We start from the raw sequence: 23,493 nt of genomic DNA, 5'->3' as shown, positions 1-23,493 counted from the left end.
ACATGTACTTACGCAACATTGAGATGTGAAAGACATTATGCGTTTCAGCGAGTGCTGGGGATTGTGCCAATTGGTACGCAACTTGCCCAACTCTATCCAAAATCTCAAATGGACCTATATATCTCGAGTTGAACTTTCCTTTCTTGCCAAAATGCAAAAATCCTTTCATTGGCGAGACTCTAAAAAATACAAACTCACCTACTAAGAACTTGATGTCCTTTCTCTTAAGGTCTGTGTAACTTTTTTTCCAACTTTGAGAAGTAAGCATTCTCTGACGAATTTTCTCAATTGCCTCGCTGGCTTCCTTGATTGCCTCAGGGCCTAATATCTGTTTCTCTCCAACTTCATCCTAGCACAAGGGAGATTTACACTTGTGCTCATGTAGCATCTCATAGGGAGTCATTCTAATAGTAGACTGGTAACTATTGTTATAAGACAACTTCATTAGGGGTAGGTATCGACTCCAAGACTCCAAAAAATCTAAAGCACAATACCTCAACATATCTTCCAAGATCTGGATGGTTTTCTCAGACTACCAATCTAGATGAGGGTGAAAAGTGGTACTGAATTTCAATCTTGTACCCATTGCTTTCTGTAATCCATTCCAAAAGTTCAAAGTAAACACTGAGTCTCTATATGAAGTCGACTTCGGTATCCCATGAAGTCTCACAATTTCACTAACATATAACTTTGCGTACTGGTTTGCTGAAAAGGTCGTCTTGAATTGTAGGAAGTGTGCAGACATGGTGATTCTATATACTATTATTTAGGCAGAGTCATGCTCTTTTGTTGTACTAGGTAACCCTACCACAAAATCTATTGCTATGTATTACCACTTTCATTATGGAATGTAGAGTGGTTTTAGCAACCCTGTTGACCTTTGATGTTCTGCTTTCACTTGCTGACAAGTTAGGCATTTGGCGACAAACTCAGCGATATCTTTCTTCAATCCCGACCACCAATATCATGTCTTAAGGTCTTGGGGAATCTTTATAGATCCCGGATGTAATGAATAGGGTCTCGTATGCACCTCTTTCGAGTATATATTGATGAAAATTTTGGTCGGTATAACCCTTGTTTCCTGTAGTGCTAGACTAAGCGCATAGTTGTAAGCACAAGGAAGCATGGCTACAGCAGTGTAGTTGGTAGCAACAAGCTAACTTTACACCTGCAACGAGGAGTATTGGCCAAACTTTAAAACTTTCACACGATTGTTGGCATTGTAGGGAATATGTCTCATGGTTGTAGTGTAAATATAGATTTTAGCCACAACATGAACTCCTCAAAGTTAATTTTAACTATTTTTGAGTAATGTTATTTAGTATGATTCTTAACTAGAATAAAAGTATGAGTATTATGTCAAAATCATAACAAAACACAAACTAATGGAGACATTTTTTGAGACAAAGACATACTTTTGAGAAAATTTGATCATTCTTAGAGAGACATTTTAAATTAAAGAGAGTGATATATTCTGAAAGAGATGGAATATTTAACATTCAAAGTAAGAGTGTTTGAAACTTTCAAGGGAGAGACTGATCATTCTAAGAGAAGTGAGACCATTTTTGAGAGGGTGGGAGACAAAGTTAGATAATTTGGATGGATTGTAGTTGAGTGGGAAAGGTTGTAAACACGCTGGAAAATACATTGGTTAAGCGAGAGAGGGAAACAAGTTTTCTTTAGGTTAGGTTGATTTGTATATTGTTAAGCTTGGAAGATCAATAATATTGACTAGGTGGTTTTTTTGGCTATTCTAGTAGATGTAGATTAATTTCTTTTTATCAAGCCACGTAAATATATTGTATGCTTTTATATTGTGTTATTGAGACTTAAGTGCTTATTGGAAGCTAAAGTTCTACTTTTGTGGTGAGAATTGGGTGTTGGTGACCGATTTCAAATTCAGTTTTAATTGTTGCTATCTAGTAAATAAAGGATTTCAAGTTTGTACTTTAGTTAAAAATAAAAGAAAAAACTAGAGGCATTGCATAACTACTTTATAACATCTTTTAATGATTTTACTAAAAAATAGCATATAATTACATCAATTATGAATAAAATGTGTGATTTTGTGTTTATATATTTACATTAAGATGTACATATGCACTCTTTATATGTAAAATTTGCAAAGCACCCTATTTTATTACTTTGTAAAACATCTCTTATCTCATAGATAATTAGAAAATACCACTTAACAGATAAAATACCCGTGATCCGTGGGGAGAAAGACTGGGTAAAAAGCTGTGCAATCCCACACCGCCTGGGGAAGGTCAAGTGTGATGATTCTAAGACTGTGTAGGTATGGGACTACACAGTCGAAGAAGGCTTAAATGGATTGATGGGTACTACCTATGCCAACAAGATGCATCTTCTTTTTGGTAGCCCATCACTCGTGAACTTCAAAGTTAAGCATGCTTGACCTGGAGCAATCTTATGATGGGTGACCTCTTGGGAAGTTTTTCCAAGAAGCGTGCGAGTGAGGACAAAGCACGCTGGAAAGACTCGTGTTGGTTTGTAGGGTCAGTCGTCATTTTAAGAAGCAAACATAGTGACGTGGGGCCTTACAAGTACTTGATTAGAAAATTTGTATTGCATTAGACAACAACTTAAGTAGAAATGTTGTCTCATGTAAAAAATAGGCATGTTACAACATTCTCATTAGAACTGTCATTTCATGTGAGTTTCAATTTGCATGGCACAACAGTTTGTGAGCGACTGTTGTGTCATGTATATTGTTAACATGACACTACAATTCTACTACAAACGTTATCTCATGCATGTCGTCTAAGTACAATTTTGTAGTAGTGTCTTGATAAAACATGCAAGTTGGACCCAATAGTTTATAATAAAAATAAGTGTTCATGTGCAATGTTTAAAGAAAATAAAAAAAAATCAAGTCCCACTGGTAAACTTAAAAATTAAACTCCATAACATAGTTCTTTTAAACTCGATGCTTATGTTGATCGTTTATTCGTTCATAGGAAACATCCATGCCATACACACTCAGACGTCAGAACTCCCCACATCACAACGCGTGCCAGAGAGAAATGTTATTTATTACTTGAAAGGGGGAGAGTAAGGGGGTGAGATAAAAGCCCATTAAGGAAGTGCAACAAAATCAAAGATAAGCAAGAAAGACATGCACTACAAGAAAGAATGCTTTTAATAGCACCGAAAATGTGTTATCAAAACATACGATAACACTTTCTGATGTGTTAAGACCGACTATGTTATCGTAGGTCGGGGTACTTTACATAACACTTTATCAGTGTTATACAGATGTGTTATTGTACTGTCAACGATAACACAATTTCTGTGTTATTTTAATATATAGATAAGTGTTTAATTATGTTATTTATAGTCGATTATATAACACTTATTTTGTGTTATACTACACTTTAGTATAACACATGTGTTATATTAGCTTAGGGAAAAATTATCTTTTTTTACTTACACAAAACTAGGAAAACAAATATGAAAGTTGAAGCCAAATAAGGTAACACAAATAGATTTTTATTAATTACTCAAATGTAATTACAATATTTAGTCTACTAGTCTAGGCTTAAGAAATCATATTACAACATAATTTATGCCCAATTCAGATTCCTTTATCACTAAATACAAAACAAAAAATGTATACAAAAATTAGTGAAATACATTCTTCCATTCTAAAGGCCTCAACTACAAATGTTGTCAAGAATTGCTCCAAAGAAATCATCTCAATATACCTGCACATTGTAAAAAAAAAGTCCTTTTATTATTAAGAACATAAGACTTAAGCTAGTTTCCACCTGTAAGTATATAAAGTTTAAATTAAATTTGTAATAACTCCAAAACTTGACGAAACAGCAGGGTATAGAAAGATGTAAAATGGGAAAAAAAAGTAGAGCAACTAAGGCAAGTTGAGTAGAAAGAAGGGAAAAAAATACACACACACACATAGAGTAGGGCAGAGATATTCTTACAATAGGATGTGCTAGCAACTCGCCAAAGTTGTAGATATTATCCCCAAGCAGTGTTGAAAGTGATGAACCAAATGCCAAGTCCTAAAAAATTGTACAAAAAAATCAAAATACTAAAACTAACAGTCAAAACAGCTGGAAAAGTTTAATGCATGTTGTTGGTCAAACAAAATTTCTCTAAAGAGGCTCCAATTTAGAGAATACATTTTTAAAAAATCTGAATTTATTCTTCTGCCAGGTAACTTATTATTTCAGTTACTCTTTAGTAACTTATTGTATCCACTACTTTTCGAAACCAAATATGTAATAGATAAATATTAACTTATCCACCTGACTGGCTATGTAAGCAGAAAAGAAAATCAAACGAACAGAGTGATATGTCCAAAAGTAAAAAAATAAAAACACATTTTCATTACTTCAAAAGCGTTATTGTACAGTTTGGTAAAAGATATATACTGTAGAAAACATGAAGAAGAAGAAACTATATAGATCATCCTAGTTTCTACACAAAACAATAACATAAAGAAAGATTATAACATAAAAACACAGTGAACTCAACAAAGCCTTTAAAACTTCCTCATCTCATTTAAGAGGAATATGATTAATACTATTGCAAAGCATTTGAAATAGAATAAATAAAGTCCAAGAAGCCTGTTCCCTTAAGAATACCTTTACTAGTCAATAGCTCAAAATCCAACAATAGCAAGAACCCAATTACAGCTGCCTTCCCATTTATAATCTCATTCTTCCCTATGAAACCAAATCCTCCTGAGCTCTCATCAACCACCATCCTTACCTATCAAGCAAAAAATATGACATTAGAGAGGAGAAGAAAAAAATACTTACTGTATGAGCACGCAAATCAAATGCAGACCTGTCCGCAATACCTTCACACTCAATCCAACCGTAGGAACACTCAATCTCAGCATCCCAATAGTCACAAGCATAGTGAGCCATTTCATTTGCAAGGTGCTGGCGGAACCGTAAACGTTCTTCGTTTATACCAAGACGAGTGAGGAAAAGATAAACTCTCCCAATGAAGTAGCTGAGAGTTTCATTATTAACAATTCCCTAAGTGACATGTAGCACTATAATCATCATCACATGCTTAGAGACAAGGGAGCAGAGAAAATAAGATATTGAATAAAAGTTATGTAAACAAACCTCGGCAACTGCATCACCCATACAAATTTTCTTCGCAGACTCGCCAGACATTTGTTCTTCCCTTGGGAACATTAGAAACTCCAATTTTGCAACTTCTGCAAAGTTTGGGTGAGATTTGTCTTCGGGATCCACAAAGTGTTCAATCTCAGCAAGTGTAAATTAACGAACTCTCAAAAGCCCTTGTCGAGGAGAAATCTGCAGATATATACAGTATTCTTGGAATGAGATATTGTTTAAGGTTTTATTTAAAAAACAAAATGGACCTTGCAACACTGTCACAGATCAATGGGACACAGTTTTGGGCACAAAAGAAGCATAGCACTAAGGAATGCAACAGCTACATTACAGGGCTATTTTCTATTCTTATAAGAAAGAAGAGGACCAAAATACTAGTTACAAAGACCCGTTACCAATTAGAAATAATATGAGCATCCTATGCAAACATAAGTGCTAAAGTCCAAAGATAAGAAAATTAAGAACCTCATTTCTGAAAGCCTGGCCAATTTGAGCAGCAGCAAAAGGAAGCTTGTTCCCATTGTAATAGTACAAGTCTTTGAAGTTAACAAATATGCCCTGTGCAGTTTCTGGCCGCATGAACCAACAGCAGAGGAGATTTAATTACATATCATTACTGACCAAACAGGAGTCTTAATAAAAAAGAATCGCTAAGAATAATTAGCACCAAAATGTAACGTGCTCACCCAGGGCTCAAGCCAGATGGGCCTATTGATGTTTAGAACATAAGATTGAATGGATATGGATCAGAAAATGGATTCTTAGTGTCTGGAGCTGTAATGCCATACTCCTTAAGTTTGGCACCCAACTCTTCAGCTGAAAGATCATCCAAAACAGCAAGTATGCGCTTCAGTTCTGCAGCCTCCTTGGCAGTTATGGAAAGGTCTTTTTTGAAGCTTTTCACTGCAGAAGTCCTTGAGCTAGTGATCGACACGATAGCAAGTCCCAGTTTTCTCATCTTTAACCATAAGGTCAGTAAATTTATCAACATGACCAGATGCTTTGAGAACAACCTCTGGGGTGACACAGGGACAGTCAACCTCCAACATGTTCTCCTCAAAAGCAAAATGCTGTAGCAACTTACTCCCAATACTATAATCAGCTGCTCTTGCTGCCTGCAAAAGAATTAGAGGTGAAACATATAACACAAACAACAGCTAAACCCGCAACCTGCATAATCGAGCAAAACCAAAGATTGACAAATAACCACCAATAATTTGTAGACTCACTATAAACTGTTAAAGAATAAATTTAATAAGAAAAAAAAAGGGAAAAATTAAATATTGCTCATTAGGAGAAAAAAATATCAATCGACATCAACCTTAGTAAGTACATTAAGATTAAAAAAAATACAAAAACTGCTATATAAATGATAAACAAAATTACACCATAAAGGACTGACAAAGAAGAGAATAACATACCAGTAATGTGAGATATCAAACGGCTATTAATAAATAAAAAAGGGCTTTTAGAGATGCAACAAACGTTTAAAAATCATTTTAAAACAATCTTTTTTTATACGCTCAAAGCATAATCATGAATTTCATAATTTTCAACTGAAAGGGAAAAATAACATAAATAAGAGAATTAGAGAGGCATAAGAGATTAAAGACAATTCATTTAATTTCTAAAATTTCTTTTCACCATTATCAGATGCAAGAGAATGATAACTTGGGGAAGAAAAAATCAATTTACTCTAGCATATAAAAATAGATTTTGCCACTGTAAGAACATTTTAGAAAAGTAGAGAGAGAGAGAGAGAGAGAGAGAGAGAGAGAGAGAGAGAGAGAGAAGGCTTATAATGCAAAACCATGAAACTGCTTCTGAAAATTAGATTTTCCATCACAGGGCAAAGCATGCAAAGAAAGTGAAAACTAACAAAAAAAAATGACAATATCTTCATATTATTACATAAGGCAATAAAATATATATTTTGTAGCTGTAAAAAGAGACCATTTTAATATATAAATGCCCTCAGAGATTAATGCTAGAAATTTCATTAACATTGAAAATTCATTAAGAACCAATCACATCTTCAAGGTTTAAACACCACCACTTCAACCATCACCTTTGGCATTCACCACCACCAACAGCAAACATAGATCATCATCACCACAGCCAACATGAGAAAATAGTAATAAATAAATAAATAAAATAAAATAATGGATCATGGTGAGTACCAAAGATGGTGAGAGCAGAAAAGATGGAGGCTCAAAATGAAATCAATGCACATATCAATACAAAAATAAAAGTTTTCATCATCAGGCACAAAGTAATCTAGAAACAAACTAAAGAACCGTGGAAAAAAAAGGAAAGTAATCATCAGGCCAAGGCATTGTTTCCAACATTGAGTTTTTCCATCACAGGGCAAAGGATACTACCATTTGTAAAACGCACTAACATTAAAAAGGAAAATACAGTAAAATGAACTTTACAGCTTACAAATAAAAAATCAGTACATAAGTTATATTGTAGACATCATTAGTTACTAATCATGGATTAAGTTCAGTTCGACATTACATATAATTTTTCAAGAGTATAGGAGTGAGGAAGAGAGCATAAGGAATGCGACCAGGAACCATCTCAGTGAAGATGTTGACACAGTAAAAATGTCATCACAAATCAGCAACACAAGTTATACATGATCTAAGGATCCGTAATGAATGTGAACAACCATTGAGGAAACACAAATTCATTATAGAAGTAACAAGAGCAACCCATTAAATGTAGCCAATGTATTATTAGAGAGCCCTCAGATCTCATAGCTATATCAGATCATTAACAATATTAACCACAGATTATTTTTCAAAGCCCATTTACATCTTCACCCACCTCGTAAGATAGAGAGAGAGAGTAGTAGTAGTAGTAGTCATAAAGAAGGAAAGAAAGAGAGATAGATAGATAGATATGATGGTGGTGGTGGCGATGATGAGGCAGCAAAGATGTAAAGGGCAATTATGAAAAACCAAGGAGAATTTGTTTCCAACAATGAGTTTTTCCATCACAGGGCATAAACACTATTATACATGAGATAATCATCACTAGAAGTCAATTGAAAAGATCAGTGAACAATACAATGCAGAAACAAACACGAAAATGAAGTGAAAGTTCCTCCCTTTAAGTGGGTAGGTTCATATAAAAATTTATAGGCTGCATGTCCATCAATTAACGCAACAAAAAAACTACTCATAAACATTTGCCATCATCTATTAAAGAACCCATTAACATCCCAAAACAGAACAACAAAATAAACATTGAGTGAGAAAAATGCAAAGAAAAAAGCTCAAACTAGAGCCATAATCATAGAGACTGAGTTCAGTTGGAAATTAAATATGATTTTTCAAGAGAATGCGAGTGAGGATGAGAGCTTAAGGATTGCAAAACATAGGTAGAGCGAGAGTATGAGAGACAATTAAATTTGCAATACAAACAACCAGAAACTAACACAAGGATTCACCATTTGTATCGGCTAAATCCAAAGAATAACAAAGAAAACTAGAGAAAATATATAGAACAAGGATCTCCCTATATGTCTCCTTGGTTTTACTAAGACCATCCTTAAAGACGTCTATAATACCACTTCACGATTGAGACCTCCACACATCCTCAACCCTGAGCCAAACACAAAAACAGAGAAGAGAGAGAAAGAAAAAAAAACAAAAGCAGAATGAGAAGAGATACACACAAAAAAAAAAGAGAGAGAGATTAACCTAAACACAACACACAATAAACAATAAACAATTGCAGAAATGCATTTAAATTTGATGCTTGACATTTTAAATGATATGCCTCTAAAGGATTAAGCTAGGCCACTGAACCATCAACATTTCAAAACTATATATATTCAAGTTTATTCAACATATGACAATAGAATTAACTATCATTTTCCAAGAGCATAAAATAGAGCCATTTTGATAACCAAACTTATCAGATTAAAATACATGCTTCTCCTCCATACCATACCATACATGTTAAGAATCGACTCCAAGTGATGATGCAATAGGAGAAACGCAGGGGAACCAATATCAGCATCTACCATCTCTATGGTCGTCATCAATCATTGCAAGACCTTCCTGTAGAATTCATTTTTAAAGGGTTCCAAGTCAGATTTTAATCACATAACAAGAATAGGGTAGGAAAATAAAGCAAAAATAGCATAAAACTTACATATAGCAAAGTATCAAGTGCATCGGTTGCATGACCAGTGGTCCAAGAAAGTCTCCTTTCAACTTCATCAGTGGTGGGCTCGCACTGGGTCGAAGGCACGCAGAGGTGGGCTCGCACCTGGGGTCACTTGGTTCGGGGGTTGGGTTCACGGGTGCCTGAGATTTGGAGCTTGGCTCAGAGAAAAACGGGTGTGAGGATGGTGGTTAGGTGGTCGGAGCTGAGGATGATGGTGGTTACGGGAGTGCGGCTAGGGCGAAGGGAAGAGAGAGACGAGAAGGAGAAGGGGAAAAAAGGTATGAGAATTGGGTCTCTCTCGGGTCTCACAGATTTTGAGGTCAGAAATGAAAAAAAAATCTAAGTGGCGCGCACGGGATGGTGAATTATTACCGCCCTTTTATTCACAAAGTGGCCCATTATAGTACTCTAGCATAACACTTTTTTATTAGTATTATATTCATGTGTTATGGAAATGGGTATTTGGTGTAGTGATGTATAACATAACAAAACAATTCATAGCATCATCAAACTGATATCTCATAATCAAAATGAAATATAGTCATACATCACATTCATTCAACATAAGCATACTCTTTGTGATCATGGCACCTCTGTTGTCCATGTCACATCTTGAGGTAACCAGTATAGCTGGGCTGGTAAAACCTTCGCTATGATGTAAACAAGATCTCAGGTCCTTGAATAACCTCGGCGCTTCCGTCCTCTGAGTTACATCATATTCTTAGTAACTCTTTTGTTGCGTTGCATTCAACACGCTAGCAACCATTTCTTTTCATTCATCATACAAGCACATGTAATCCATTTCACATCAAAACAAAGGAAATATATGTTGCATCACACTTGTCATAAAATTTCAAGATAGAATTCCATTTTCCATATTACATGGTTTATCATCAAAACATAGCACATTATTCCTTGAAACATACAAATCTTACCATTTCATAGCATAAACATAGAAATTCTATCTAATTTCCTTACCTAAGGTCCAAGCAAAGCAAAAATGAGAAAAATTCACAATGAGCTTATAATCATAATCAAACGTCGTCTCTTAGAATCATATAAAAATACTGATGCCCAACACATTTACCCCATGTGTGCATGGGCCATGAACACGTGGAACAAGTTTCCCAATAATTCCAAACATACACATTTTCACATAAAATCATAAAAGAATAATGTTAATTCTACCTATTAACCCTTCATGGTTATAAAGTAAAAGGCATGTGTTTGAACAGTAGGCATATAATTGAACGCAAAAATGCATTCGCATGTGACACGCATACGTGGGAGCGTTCTTAAAATTTAACATTTTAAAACGATAATTCCTACATGCTTATTTATTGCCTCTTCAAACAAAATTCAGCAATATAATTCAATTCCCATTATTTGTTTCTTTAAATCTCATAATTTGTTAAACAAATTTTAATACATCATATTCACTTTATAAAATAACTCATTAAACCTTTTCTAATTTATCATAAAATAATAATTCTCATTTATTATTTAAATAGCATAAAAAATGTGACAAAATTTGTAGCTATTTAGAAATACTTAATAAGTTTCTTGTTTCCATTAGAAAATAACTTTACTAATCTCAAAAAATACAAAAAAACTACATGTTTTTTTTTTAATGTGAAAATTATAAATAATGTGTGGAAAATCACATTTTCATATTTATTGTTTAAGACTTAAATTATTGAGGTGTAGGACTTATTTATCCTAATTAAAATAATCATTTTATCTTAATAATCCAAAGTTTCAGCAACTATTATTTTGTTTAAAAACCACAAATGAATTTAAACCATGATCTTTCTCACATTTTAAATAAAAAAACTGCACAAAAATAATAATGTGAAAAATATATATTTACATTTTTAAAATACCACATTTTTCATATACATAGCTTAGGGTTTAATTTATTTGATGCACTAGCTTTATTTATCCCATTAAAAGACTTCTTATTTTTAACCAAAAATTCCAGCAACTATTTATTTAACCAAAATCATAAACTTGGATTAAAACTATATTTTCTTTCATAAAATATACAAAAAATCTGCATGTATCAATTTGATAAAAACACCATTAGCATGTGAAAAAATATGCCCTTTTTATTTAATTAAAAATCAAATACCACCTTAAGAATTAATATGTGCATTTCAAAACATTATTCTACCATTATACTCACAAATTATATAAAAGAAAAGCATAATTAACATAAAACTCACTTTTAATCATGTATTGTATATAACCCCTAACATGTTTCTATCATTTCATGTACTCCAAGAAAACAATTCTAATCAAGCACCAAGAATCTAAACCTTTTACATAAAAGCCAAACTAACATTTTTAAAGAAACTTTACACCCATTTCAAGTCTTGGATAACCTAGCATATTTCTAAGACCGCAAGTGACAACAAGATTTATATAAAATTTAAAACATATTAAAGAATAATAAAGCCCTAGGCCGAAACCTATAACATTCTACTATCCATTGATTTTTCCAATAATCCACAAGGAAAATTTGACTATTGATGCATTAAATGGGGTACCATTACAAAAATACCCTACCCACCATATACATGTCCATTCGGTCCTAGTATCTTCCTTAATTTCAAAAATACCCTTGTCATTTGTTTCCAACTTTCTCTCTACTCTCTCAGACTCTCTCTATTCTCTCCCTCACTCTCTTGGTCCTGAAACCAAAATCCTCAAAATCTCTCACTCTCCTTTTGCATTCACTGTCGAATCTGTGGGCATTGTCTTCCACGACCATGACGGCAATTGAGTGGCAAGAAAGCTTGACTTGAGTAGGAGGGTAGGCGAGAAAACCCAAGAGATCGACGAAACAACCCCGAAATAGGCAAAGGTGAGGGATTTACTTGTGTTATTCTGCAATAAATTATCTAGGCTTGGTTTATTTGTTATTTTTTTGTTCATAGGATAGACTGGGGCTGGGAAATGAAGAAATCTGGGTTCTTTTTACCTCGATAGAAATCGATAGGCCTCGACAGACCTCGATAGTATATGTTAGCTTCTGTGTTTGATTGTGCCTCGAATGGCCTCGATAGAATTAGGCATATTCTGATTTTGCATTTGCCTCAATAGGCCTTGATAGAGTTAGATATATTTTGATTTTGCATTGCCTCGATAAATATTGATAGGCCTCGATAGTAGTTCCTAACATCAATATTGTATGAGACATTGATAGACCTCGATAGGCCTCAATAGGCCTCGATAGAATTAGTTATTTTCTGATTTGCATGAGCCTCGATAGCCCTCGATAGGCATCGATAGGCCTTGATAGGCTTCGATAGGATTAGGTATATTTTGATTTTACTTGTGCCTTGATAGACCTCGACAAGCCTCGATAGGCCTCGACAGTAATGGTCAGCATCAATATTGTGTGGTACCTTGACAGGCCTCGACATACCTCGATATTTTATCTGTCGTTTGATTTTTTTAAACCTTGATCGACCTCGACATGCCTCAATGGTCCTCGATATTTACCAGATTGTTTAAAATATATTCCTAACAATTTTTTTTTGTTTTTCTTTTTCAGACGCCTAACCTTATTGTAGCGTTGGGGAAGCACTTTCCTGGTTGTGTCACCTATAGGAGTAGTGCTTACTTGCATACCCTTATAGAGCAGTTTAGGAGGCATGGGCTTATTGAACGGGCAGAGGCATGCTCGTTGGGATAGATCTTAAAGGCGAAGACCTTTTGTTTTTTTGAAGTTCTACTGCATCAACTTATGTTGTGTAAGGTGGAAAGCAAGAAGCCTGAAGAGGGCTAGTTCTACTTGGGCAACACTGTTTGCAGATTTGGGATTGTAAAGTTTGCCCTAGTTACCTGGCTGAATTTTGGGAACCCACCATCCCCAGATGAGTAAAGAGAGCATCTTTCAAGTGATCGAATCGTCTAGGAATACTTAAATGGTGATATGAAGGTTAGTTTCGTCCAGTTGGAGGATGCTTTGAAGACCTCGACAAACCTAGAAGATGCATTTAAGCTGGGTTTGTGTTATTTGATATAAGGGGTATTGAATGCCCCAGAGAAGAAAACAAGCATATGGGGTGATTCCTTGAAGATGGTTGAGGATCTTGATTACTTTTTCAAGTATTTGTGGGGGAAGTTGTCCTTTAAGAAGGTTATTAGAGGAGTTCAAAAGGACATGCAGAAGGAATTGAAAACATTATGATGAGAAGAAGAAAGAGGGTTCAAGCAAAAATTAGAAGGAGTCGAAGTATAGTTTCTATGGCTATGCCCCCACACTTCTATATAGGGCTTTTGAGGCCATGCCAGCTATTGGGAATAAGTTCGGTGAGAATAGTGGGAAGTAGATTCCCATGATGCTTAGTTGGGCTACGAAGACCGATATCACTCTTTCGACAGCTTAGTTGGGTCTTATGTTTGCCAAATGTCGAGTAAGTTCCACTTTATCTTGTTAAATATAACAAATTAATTCATTAATAGTTTATTTTATTAAATTTTTTCTGACATAGGTTATTCGACCATGCAGTTAGTGGCATTTTCCATGCTGAAGCCATGTCCCGGTGAGGTAGTCTACTACAATAGCCTCCCAGACGTTGATTCCAGGTTATTCCCTGGGTTAGAATCCAATGTAGTGGAGGCTGGGACTGCAGCAGAGGAAGTAGAGCCTGAGAAGCTAGCAGAGGTTGCTAAGGAAGCTTCTATTTTTTATGAGGATGTCCTGAGGGTTGAGGAGGGCACTTCACAGGCCTGTGCACCTTCCTCTAGTCAGGTTGCCCAGCCTGATTATGAGCAGTTGATGCAGAGGCTCAAGAGGATTGAGGAGGGCCCGTCTGATTATGCCCAGAGGCTACAAAGGGTTGAGGAGGGCAGACGACCTTACTTCAGAATCAGACTATGATCATGGCTCAGTTGGCGCAGCTGATTTAGTGGTCTCAAATCAATCTTCGGAACAGAGCCGACCCTCCCACTTACAATTAGATACAGAGTCTGATATCTTGCCTGCTGACTACAAGCCCGGTGATCCACCTTCCACTCCACAGGCCAAGGCATCTCTTGCTGCTAGTGACGCCAACAGTTCCAGTGTATGAATACTACAACCTGAGGAGGCAGTTGCTCATATGTCACACCCTTCTCCAAAGACAGAACTTGATTTTCAGCATCCCTAAAAATCCAATCCCTATTTTAATAGTTCCCAAACACCATTAAATGAAACAAATATGGGTGGAGTCTGTATAAAAAAAAAACAAAAAAATAGATCAAAAATGAAAAATATAACATAAAATAGCAAAAAATCGATTTCTATCAAGATATGTCGAGGCCTATCGAGGTCAAGCTATCGAGGTCTATCAAGTACAATCGAGGTAGAAAATCTAATGTAATTCTTATTATCTATCGAGGTCTATCGAGGATAATCGAGGTACATCGAGGCAAACTGACCAAAAAAATTTCTTATGAACTCATCGAGGCCCATCAAGGCACATACTACACATTAAGTTCTATGCCTCTATCGAGGTCGATCGAAGACCATCGAGGCATATTGAGATAGCTAATTGACATAAACATTTGTGGGATTTATTGAGGTCCATCGAGGATCGTTGAGTCTCATCAAGGCATATCAAGGTAGCCAATTGACATAAACATATGAGGGTTTTATCGAGGTCCATCGAGCCTCATCGAGGCAAACAAAAACCCAGGAAAAACCAAGAAAGGAACGAAAATCTATTCCAACAGTGAAAAACAATAAAACATGAAGACATACACAAATATGTTCGAAATAGCACAAGCAATAAAGATAAACAAGTTTCCTCACTACATATAACAAATATATACTTACCCATACGATTTTTGCCCCTAGATTCGAAAGAGAAACCAAAACGAAGTTTCTTGGCTTGAAATTATTCACAACTTGCTCCTAGATCCAAAATACAAAATGAGCTCGAAAATTAGTATGGGCTAAGATAATGGTCGCTGCCTTTGTGTATGAGAGATTAGAGAGATCGAGAGGGAAAATGTGAGAGATAGAGAGGGAGAAGACAATAGGAGAAAAAAAGAGGGAAACTTATGTCAGGGGCATTTTGAGTATGAAAGGGAATACTAAGATAAAAATGTGATGTTTTTTAGCTAGGTATTATTTTGACATATGACCCCCTACTATGCATCGAAAATCCAATTCCCCATTAATATTAAAACCTAGCATGTTTCTATTATCAAGTTTGCATCTTTAAAAATAAATAATTAAATCAAAATACCAATGGCAACATAATAATATGATTCCAACATATATCCCATCAAACTCATAATTCCTCAATTAATCTCATGGATTTAATAACCGAAACAAGTATACTTTTCATGGAAAATAATCACCACAATCAAAATATGTTTTTCATGAACCCAAAATTTCAAGAAGAACAAAAAAAAAAAAAAACAATTCCAAAAAGATAACCAAGGCACTAAAATCTCCATATATCACAATCATGCTTTGATAAACAAAATCCAAAACATAAAGAAAATATATAATCATCAAAACAACATTAGACTAGAGATTTCCATTACCTTCTTGGTAGGAATCAAAACTCAAGAAAAAGATGGTGGTCACCCACTTAGTACACCTAGGGTTTTCAAACCCACAACAAAGAAGAACAAGGAAACAAAAAGAATAAAACTTAGCAATCAACAAGAAGCCTAGAAAATGAGGGGAAGTATTAGAAGAATAAACACTAGGGAAGCAAGGCATAGACCTAGGTTAGAACCTCCTTCTTCTCTTTTCTTTTTCTTTCATTTCCTCTCTTTTTCTCCTTGTGATTTCAGCAGCCACACTATAGAGATGATGAGCAAAATTTTATCTAGGGTACTAAGGTTCTATGTATAGTGTGTACTAGGTTTTCTAAAGTAAATAAAAAATTTATTTCTTATTAATTTATTTTATTTAAAAAAAATAGTTAATTAAATAAATATATTTTATCTATCCCTAAAGGCAGCTGTAATTGTCCACTCCCTCTTTCTATCCTTGGCTTTTCACACTAATAAGAAAATTTATGTTATTCTCGTAACTCTAAGGTCCTGCGACTTTCGGCTGGGTTTTGACCCATCTCCGTTGCATTTCAAGGAAAACATTATTTCACAAAAGTTGTAGGAAATTTCATTATCTTTCTAATGGTACTAATTGTGTCTATATCGAATATCCACGTCCCAAGTTATGACCGTTTTTCTGAGGCTGGGTCTAGGGATACGGAAAATTAGAAAATGCAACTATTTGTTTTTTTTTCTACACTTGTTTCCCAATTCTTGTTTGTGTGAACACAAAAGTTTACCCTAATTACTTTTCTCATTAATCATCTTTTTACTTTAATAAAAATAATAAAACAAAAGTAATTAATTAATAAGGGAATAATCTAAAATAATGTATGTGAAAATGCTTGCATGCTCACCCATGCTATCATGGACATCCACACACACAAGTGCTAAGGTGCATTTCTACTAAACTATACACATTGGTGCACACAATCAAAGTTCATTTACGTACAAATTAAAACAATTAAAATAAACAACTAACCAAATTAAATTCACATAATTCCTACAAAACAATTCAAACAATTAAAAATAAATTTCTAACACTTAAAAATTAAAAACAATAAAACACAAAATTAATAAAACTAAAAAAAAAATGATGCGCTGCAAAATTACACTGCATAAACAAATCACACCAAATTGAATAAAATTACTGTATTATATAATGTAATTAAATGAGATTGATAATTATATCTGATCACTTATTTACATGTGCACACTTTGGCATTTGAAAAATATACAATAATATATGGCATTGTTTGGTGGGTATGATAAGATAGGATTTTCTATTGAATTATATAAAGAATAAGTGGAAAAAATATAAGAAATAATAAGTGGGGAAAATCATCTATTAACTACAAATCATGAAAAAGGATCGATATGGATACAAAAAATTGTAAATTCTTATCTCATGAGGATTGTGTATTAAACCATATGTTTAATATATAAAATTAAATTATCTTATTCGATCTACATGGATTACATTATCTTTCCATACATATGCACAAACAAAAAAAAAATCACTCAAATCCCATTCTACTATCCAAATATGAACTAACTATATTAGTAATATATCGATATTCTTGATCTCGAATTATGTGAGTGTGAAACTGAAGAACAAAATTTCTAATAAAACAGGTCTCATGCAATCGTCAGGAATGATGTTTTTAGTGGGAGGAATGTTGTAATCAACCAAATTTTTGAAGCGTGAAGAACAAAAAGGATCACCCACTAGCTGAGCAAAGTGAGATGGAGAGGTCCCACACCTAGTTTGGGTAGAGGACTTGTTATACTAGAGGAAGGTCTGCCCTACATAGCAACCTCACCCATGTGAGTACCCACTAATTAACTACATTGCTTGCATGCTTACATATTCAAAATTGGGCAACTTGTGGCCCTTGGAACACAGATAATAAGGTGCCTTGTATCTAAAGCAAGGGGTTAATTTGTTCTTTAATACATAGGCAGACAATATATATTGGACCCAGCTAAATCCTAACCCTCCTTCATTATGACCATGAGAATTACTTATCCCTCTTTCTTGCCAAATGAGCTTTTGCTTCCTCATCACTAGGTATTGTCTAGATGGAAGACAGTTTTAGATTTTCAATCTGTACTTGTACAGAAACTCAACTATTTTCCTTTGAGTAATGCTTTCTATGATTGATTTCCCTTTTCATCATATCACAAAATGATTTATTTATGAATATATATCACTATAAGTCTAAATTAAAATGAGTATATATATAAGAGTTTTAAATGGTTACGTTTTCTAGTAGTTATATTTTCAATGATTTGTTATAAAATATTTAAGAATAAATAGTATTTTTGCTCCTTGAATTTTTGACACTACTAGATTGTGCCTTCTAAAATATACAGTTAGTAAAAATTTCATCCTGAACTATATTAACACTATCTGATCGTACCCCTTGTTATGATTTGCAAAAAATATATAATTAGTATATTTGCCCCACCTCCGAACTTTGACAACTACCAAATTGTGTCCATTTTAATTATAAAAATTTAAAAATCTTTTTTTATATTAGTTCTTAAAAAATTAATGAAAAATTATTAAAAAAAATCAATAAAAGACTAAAATTATTTAAAATTCATTTTAAATACATTTAAATTTAAAAATATTTGTTTAAAAGAAAAACTAAATTTTTACAATTAAAAAAAACATATTATCTTCTTCTTATTTATTAATTTTTCTGATTACTTTCTATTCTTTTATTTTTGCCCCCTAAAATCATTTTAAAAATAATATATATATATAATATTACAAATTTAAAATGTACTACTTTTAAAAAATATATATAGAACTTAATTAATTAAAAACATTGGGAATAAATGAAAGAATAGAATGTAATTTAAAAAATATATTAAAAAAGAATAAAAATAAGGGATTATGTTTTTTTATTTGTAACAATTTATAGTTTTTCTTTTAAAAAATATTTTTAAACTTAAATGTATTTCAAATAAATTTTAAATAATTTTACTCTTTTATTGATTTTTTAAAATTTTTTAAGAATTAATTAGAAAAATAGATTTTAAATTTTTTATAATTAAAGAAGCACAATTTTGTAGTTGTCAAAATTTATAGAGTAAAAATACTAATTATTTTGTGTAAATCGTAATAGAGGCACGATCTGATAGTATTAAGATTAATTTGTATAGGCTTTATTATGTGTACTTTATATGGGCTTAGGCCCTATTCTCATTATATTTTGTATATATGAATTAATAGATAAAGGAAACCAATTATCTCAATTTTATCATGGGAAATTTTCATAAATATGGCTTTTTAGCCATAATTGTGCAAAAATATGGGAATAAATCTTTTTATAATATGTATGGAAGATTTTATACAAGGAAAACTTAGAATATGGGAAAAATAAGTATATGCCATAATTGAAATTTAAACAACAACACATCAGTACAAATCAGGGGTACACATGTAATTACCCTGCTCATTTTTATTCAATCCTCCTCTCCTCTGCTCATTTGCTCATGCGTGAAACATGATAAAAAAAACACGTTACTATTTCTTCCATCTCCGGCAAGCAATTCTCCGGTGATAGCTTCCTTCTCCGGCAACGAGTAGTATCTCCGGCGATCACCACACCAATCGACCAACTCTAGCAAAGGTTTGACCCCATCTTCTGACAAAAAAATGCAAGGAAAATCCGATCACTAAACAAATGGTCCCTTTCTGCAGAAATCAAAAAAATTCCAACATTCTTCCAATCAAACCAGCTGCAATCTTTGAAGATTCCGGCGTCCTGCATATCCACTACACGATCAAGAAAACAAGGTTAGCAAGAAACCATTTCCTCTGTCAACTCTGTTCTGTTGTCATTTTTTTTTTTTTTTTTTTTTTGCAAATTATGTTCAATCTACTATATTATTTGCAACTATTATCTTGATTATAATAAAAATGATCATGATCAAATGTGCTTGCTGGAAACAAAAACAATTTATAAACTAAAAAATAGAAAAAAAATATCGAAGACTGGTTTGTATACATTGATTAACCAGAAAAAAAACAAGAAACATTCAGAAACATTACGACAACCAGTTACTTGGAATAACATGCAATAAATTCAACTCAAATGTTTCAGTACGGTATGCAATTACAGATTAAGGGAACCAGTTACCTTCCCACTGGTTTTTCTACATTCATTAACCAAAAAAAAAATAGGCAAGAAACAAGAACTCTGAAAAATTATTTGATGTATCTGGGAAGATTTACTACAAAAACAATCAGTAACAATAGGGTAACCAGTTACCCTGAAAAACAGAAAATAAATAAAACTAAGAGGAAATTACAACTATATAAAACTAAGGGTAAAAATAAGCAATATATGATTCATTATTAAGGTAACCAGTTACCCTGCAAAAAAAAAAAACAAACAATGTGTAAAACTAAGTGTAACAAGTTACCCTGCAACAACAATCAATATATATAACTAATTTGAAAAACATAAAATATATAAAACTAAGTGTGACCAGTTACCCTACAAAAGCTAAATGCTTCAGGATAATATGTGATTAAATATTAAGTTAACCAGTTACCTAGCCCATTTAGAACCAACTAACTGCTTAAAAAATTGCCAAATTTTACAGATATGGACAATATTACTTCTTTGGTTCAATATGGAGGCAATTGGAATGAAAACAACGAGTACCAAGGATACACAATGGCTGGGATATTAATACCACCAAATTGTTCTCTTGACAACTTGGTGAATCTGATAAAAAAGGAGATAAAGGAAAAAACAGCAACTATTGAAGTTTCTTATCAAGTAGAAAAAGGAACACCACCAATGAAGGTTGTAACAGACAATTCAGTGTTGTTCTTCCTGGAAATAAAGAAAAAAGTTGCTACTAAAATAACAGACTTACCATTGTGTGTCACTATAATTCAAGAATCAAACAATGAAAATGACCTTCTTCTACTAGCAAATCAGAAAGCTACAGCAGAAGAAATGGAGGTGGGGACATTATTAATGCAACCAAATCAAGCTTCCATCAATGAACAAATGTTACTTGAAGAAGGAATGTCAAGCACAACAAATGAGGGCATAAATGTGTCATACATACCCCATTTTGCTGAAGAAGTAGCTGATTTCATAATTGAGGACAATACAAAAAGAAAAAAGAAGTTGGATGAAATCCAACTAGTAATATCTGATTACAGAGTGAACACAATAGAGCAAGGACAAATTTACAAGGATAAGAACACAGTCAAATCAGCCCTTAGCTACTATGCAATGCTGCATAACTTCCAGTTCAAAACAAAAAGATCAGAACCTAGAGAGTACCTAGTTACTTGCGCAGATGAAAAATGCAACTGGTTGGTGAGAGCATCTAAGTACAGAAATCAACATTTATTCAAGGTACGGAAATGCAATCCAAATCACACTTGCTCTGTTGAAATTGTTTTGGAAGACCATAGGCAAGCAAAAAGCATCGTAGTTGGGGAATTAATAAAGAATAAGTACAAGTCAATCAAAAGAAATTACACTCCAAATGACATCATGAATGATATGAATGATGACTTTGGAGTAACTATGGGATACACAAAAGCATGGAGATCAAGAGAGAAAGCTTTGCGTCTAGTAAGAGGGAACCCCGATGATTCATATCAGAAGTTGCCAATATATCTTTACATGTTGAAAAAAGCAAATCCAGGAACAATAACACACCTACTCACAGACAAGGAAGATAGATTCAAATACCTATACATAGCTTTCTCTAACTCAATCAAGGGTTGGAGATACTTGAGGCCTATAATTGTTGTTGATGGAACTTTTTTGAAAAATGCACATGGTGGTACCCTGTTTTCAGCATCAACGTTAGATTCAAACAACAACATTTTCGTGTTGGCTTTTGGAATAGCAGACTCCGAAAATGATAACTCATGGCTATGGTTCTTCTCCAAACTGCGAGAAACCTATGGAGAACCCGAAGGTATGATAGCTTCAATGATATATTCTTGTTTACAAACAAACAGGAACATTTTACCAAAACAAAATACACAAATACATGCTATTTCTTTTAGAATATGACCAAAGTAACTGGTTACCTTCACTAAAATAATAATAAAAAAAAAATTGAAAAATACTTGGTTTTTGTTTTTTTATATTAAAATATGTGTACTACACAAGATTGGCTATAGTTTCTGACAGACATAAGAGCATAGACAATGCAGTACATATGGTGTACCCAAATGCTTTCCATGGAGCTTGCATGTTTCACTTACTCAATAATTTGAAAGGCAAGTATGGGAGCCATGGAGAAGAACTACAAATGAAATTCATTGCAGCAGCAAAAGCATACACACAGACAGAATGTGAAAACTACATGAAAGGCCTTGATAGAATTGATAGACGCATTAGGCCCTATTTAGAAAAAGCCAAGTATGAAACTTGGGCAAGATCATACTCGCCAACAAAAAGATACACCATGATGACATCCAACATCGCAGAATCACTCAACGCTGCACTAAAAGCTGCAAGAAATCTCCCCATTGATATCTTGGTTGAATGCCTTAGAAGTTTGGTTCAAAAGTGGGTTTGGAACAACTCAAATAATGCAAATGGAACATTCACAAAAGTCTCTACAGCAACAGAAAATGAATTGAGACATGACATTGTTTCAAAAATGAAGTATGAGGTATGCAACTAAACATATTCTTACAAATCCTTATACTGTCAATTGATGGTAACCAGTTACCTTCCATAAGAACATGAAATTTTTTTTACACAGAAGCATAACTAGTTACTTTAAATCTTAAGTCTACTTAAAATGTTTATTATCTGATTCTAATTCATGACAAACTATTTTTAGGTCTTGCCTTTCAACACAATAGAATACCAAGTTCGTGATCAAAAGGGGATAAATTTCACAGTAAATATACATAATAGAACATGCACTTGCAATAGGTTCCAAGAAGATGAAATACCTTGTGGCCATGCAGTAGCTGTCATTGCAAAAAGAAACTCGAGTGTCTATGATTATTGTGCAAAATTCTACAGAACAGAAATGTTGAAAGCATTGTATCAAGAAAATGTTCATCCTTTGCCCCATAAAGATGAATGGAATCTCCCACAACACTTGGACATACTAGTGCTGCCTCCAAATTCAACAATCCCTGCAGGAAGACCAAGAAAGAAACGAATAAGATCAAGAGGGGAAAATAACGTAATAATCACCTGTGGGAAATGTGCACAACCAGGACATAACAGGAAGACTTGCAGGAATCCTCCATTTCAGAAGCCAAATAAACAGAAAAAGCCAAAGACATAGATTCACATTCTACAGAAAAACAAACCTTTCATAGCTTTCCTCATTGAAAGAGATACTTTCATATTCATCAAGTATCATTCAGAATTTTAATAAGATTGTTTCAAAATAAAACACATTGATTGGTTATGCAAACTTATAAAATCCTTTCAAAATAATTTCTTGGATTTGTTTGCTTCTATTTTTCAATGCTACAATCACTAACAACAAAAACAACGATATAGGTAACTGGTTACCCTGAAGTTTCAATACAAGGTAAATTACCCCACTATAACAATCTCAAAGCCAAAAAAAAAGAAAAAAA

At 33.6% G+C, this 23,493-nt stretch overlaps 1 protein-coding gene across 1 annotated transcript; it reads left to right on the top strand.

Annotated features, from left to right (window-relative positions):
* Window positions 1-20,509: 20,509 nt before the first annotated feature.
* LOC133779720 (uncharacterized) lies at window positions 20,510-23,192 on the top strand. The gene is made up of 4 exons (XM_062219641.1): window positions 20,510-21,653; window positions 21,732-21,828; window positions 22,052-22,559; window positions 22,734-23,192. The coding sequence occupies exons 1-4, from the start codon at window positions 20,510-20,512 to the stop codon at window positions 23,190-23,192; spliced, it is 2,208 nt and encodes a 735-aa protein (XP_062075625.1).
* Window positions 23,193-23,493: the final 301 nt, after the last annotated feature.

Source organism: Humulus lupulus, chromosome 5 (assembly GCF_963169125.1).
Source record: "Humulus lupulus chromosome 5, drHumLupu1.1, whole genome shotgun sequence".
Taxonomy (NCBI): Eukaryota; Viridiplantae; Streptophyta; class Magnoliopsida; order Rosales; family Cannabaceae; genus Humulus; species Humulus lupulus.
This window is presented reverse-complemented; position numbering and strand designations above follow the sequence as displayed.

Coding starts and splice junctions, on each gene's coding strand:
- LOC133779720 (XM_062219641.1), top strand. CDS start 20,510: ATGGACAATATTACTTCTTTGGTTCAATATGGAGGCAATTGGAATGAA. Junction 21,654..21,731: donor TTTCTCTAACTCAATCAAGG/GTTGGAGATACT, acceptor CCCTGTTTTCAG/CATCAACGTTAGATTCAAAC. Junction 22,560..22,733: donor TTTCAAAAATGAAGTATGAG/GTATGCAACTAA, acceptor AACTATTTTTAG/GTCTTGCCTTTCAACACAAT.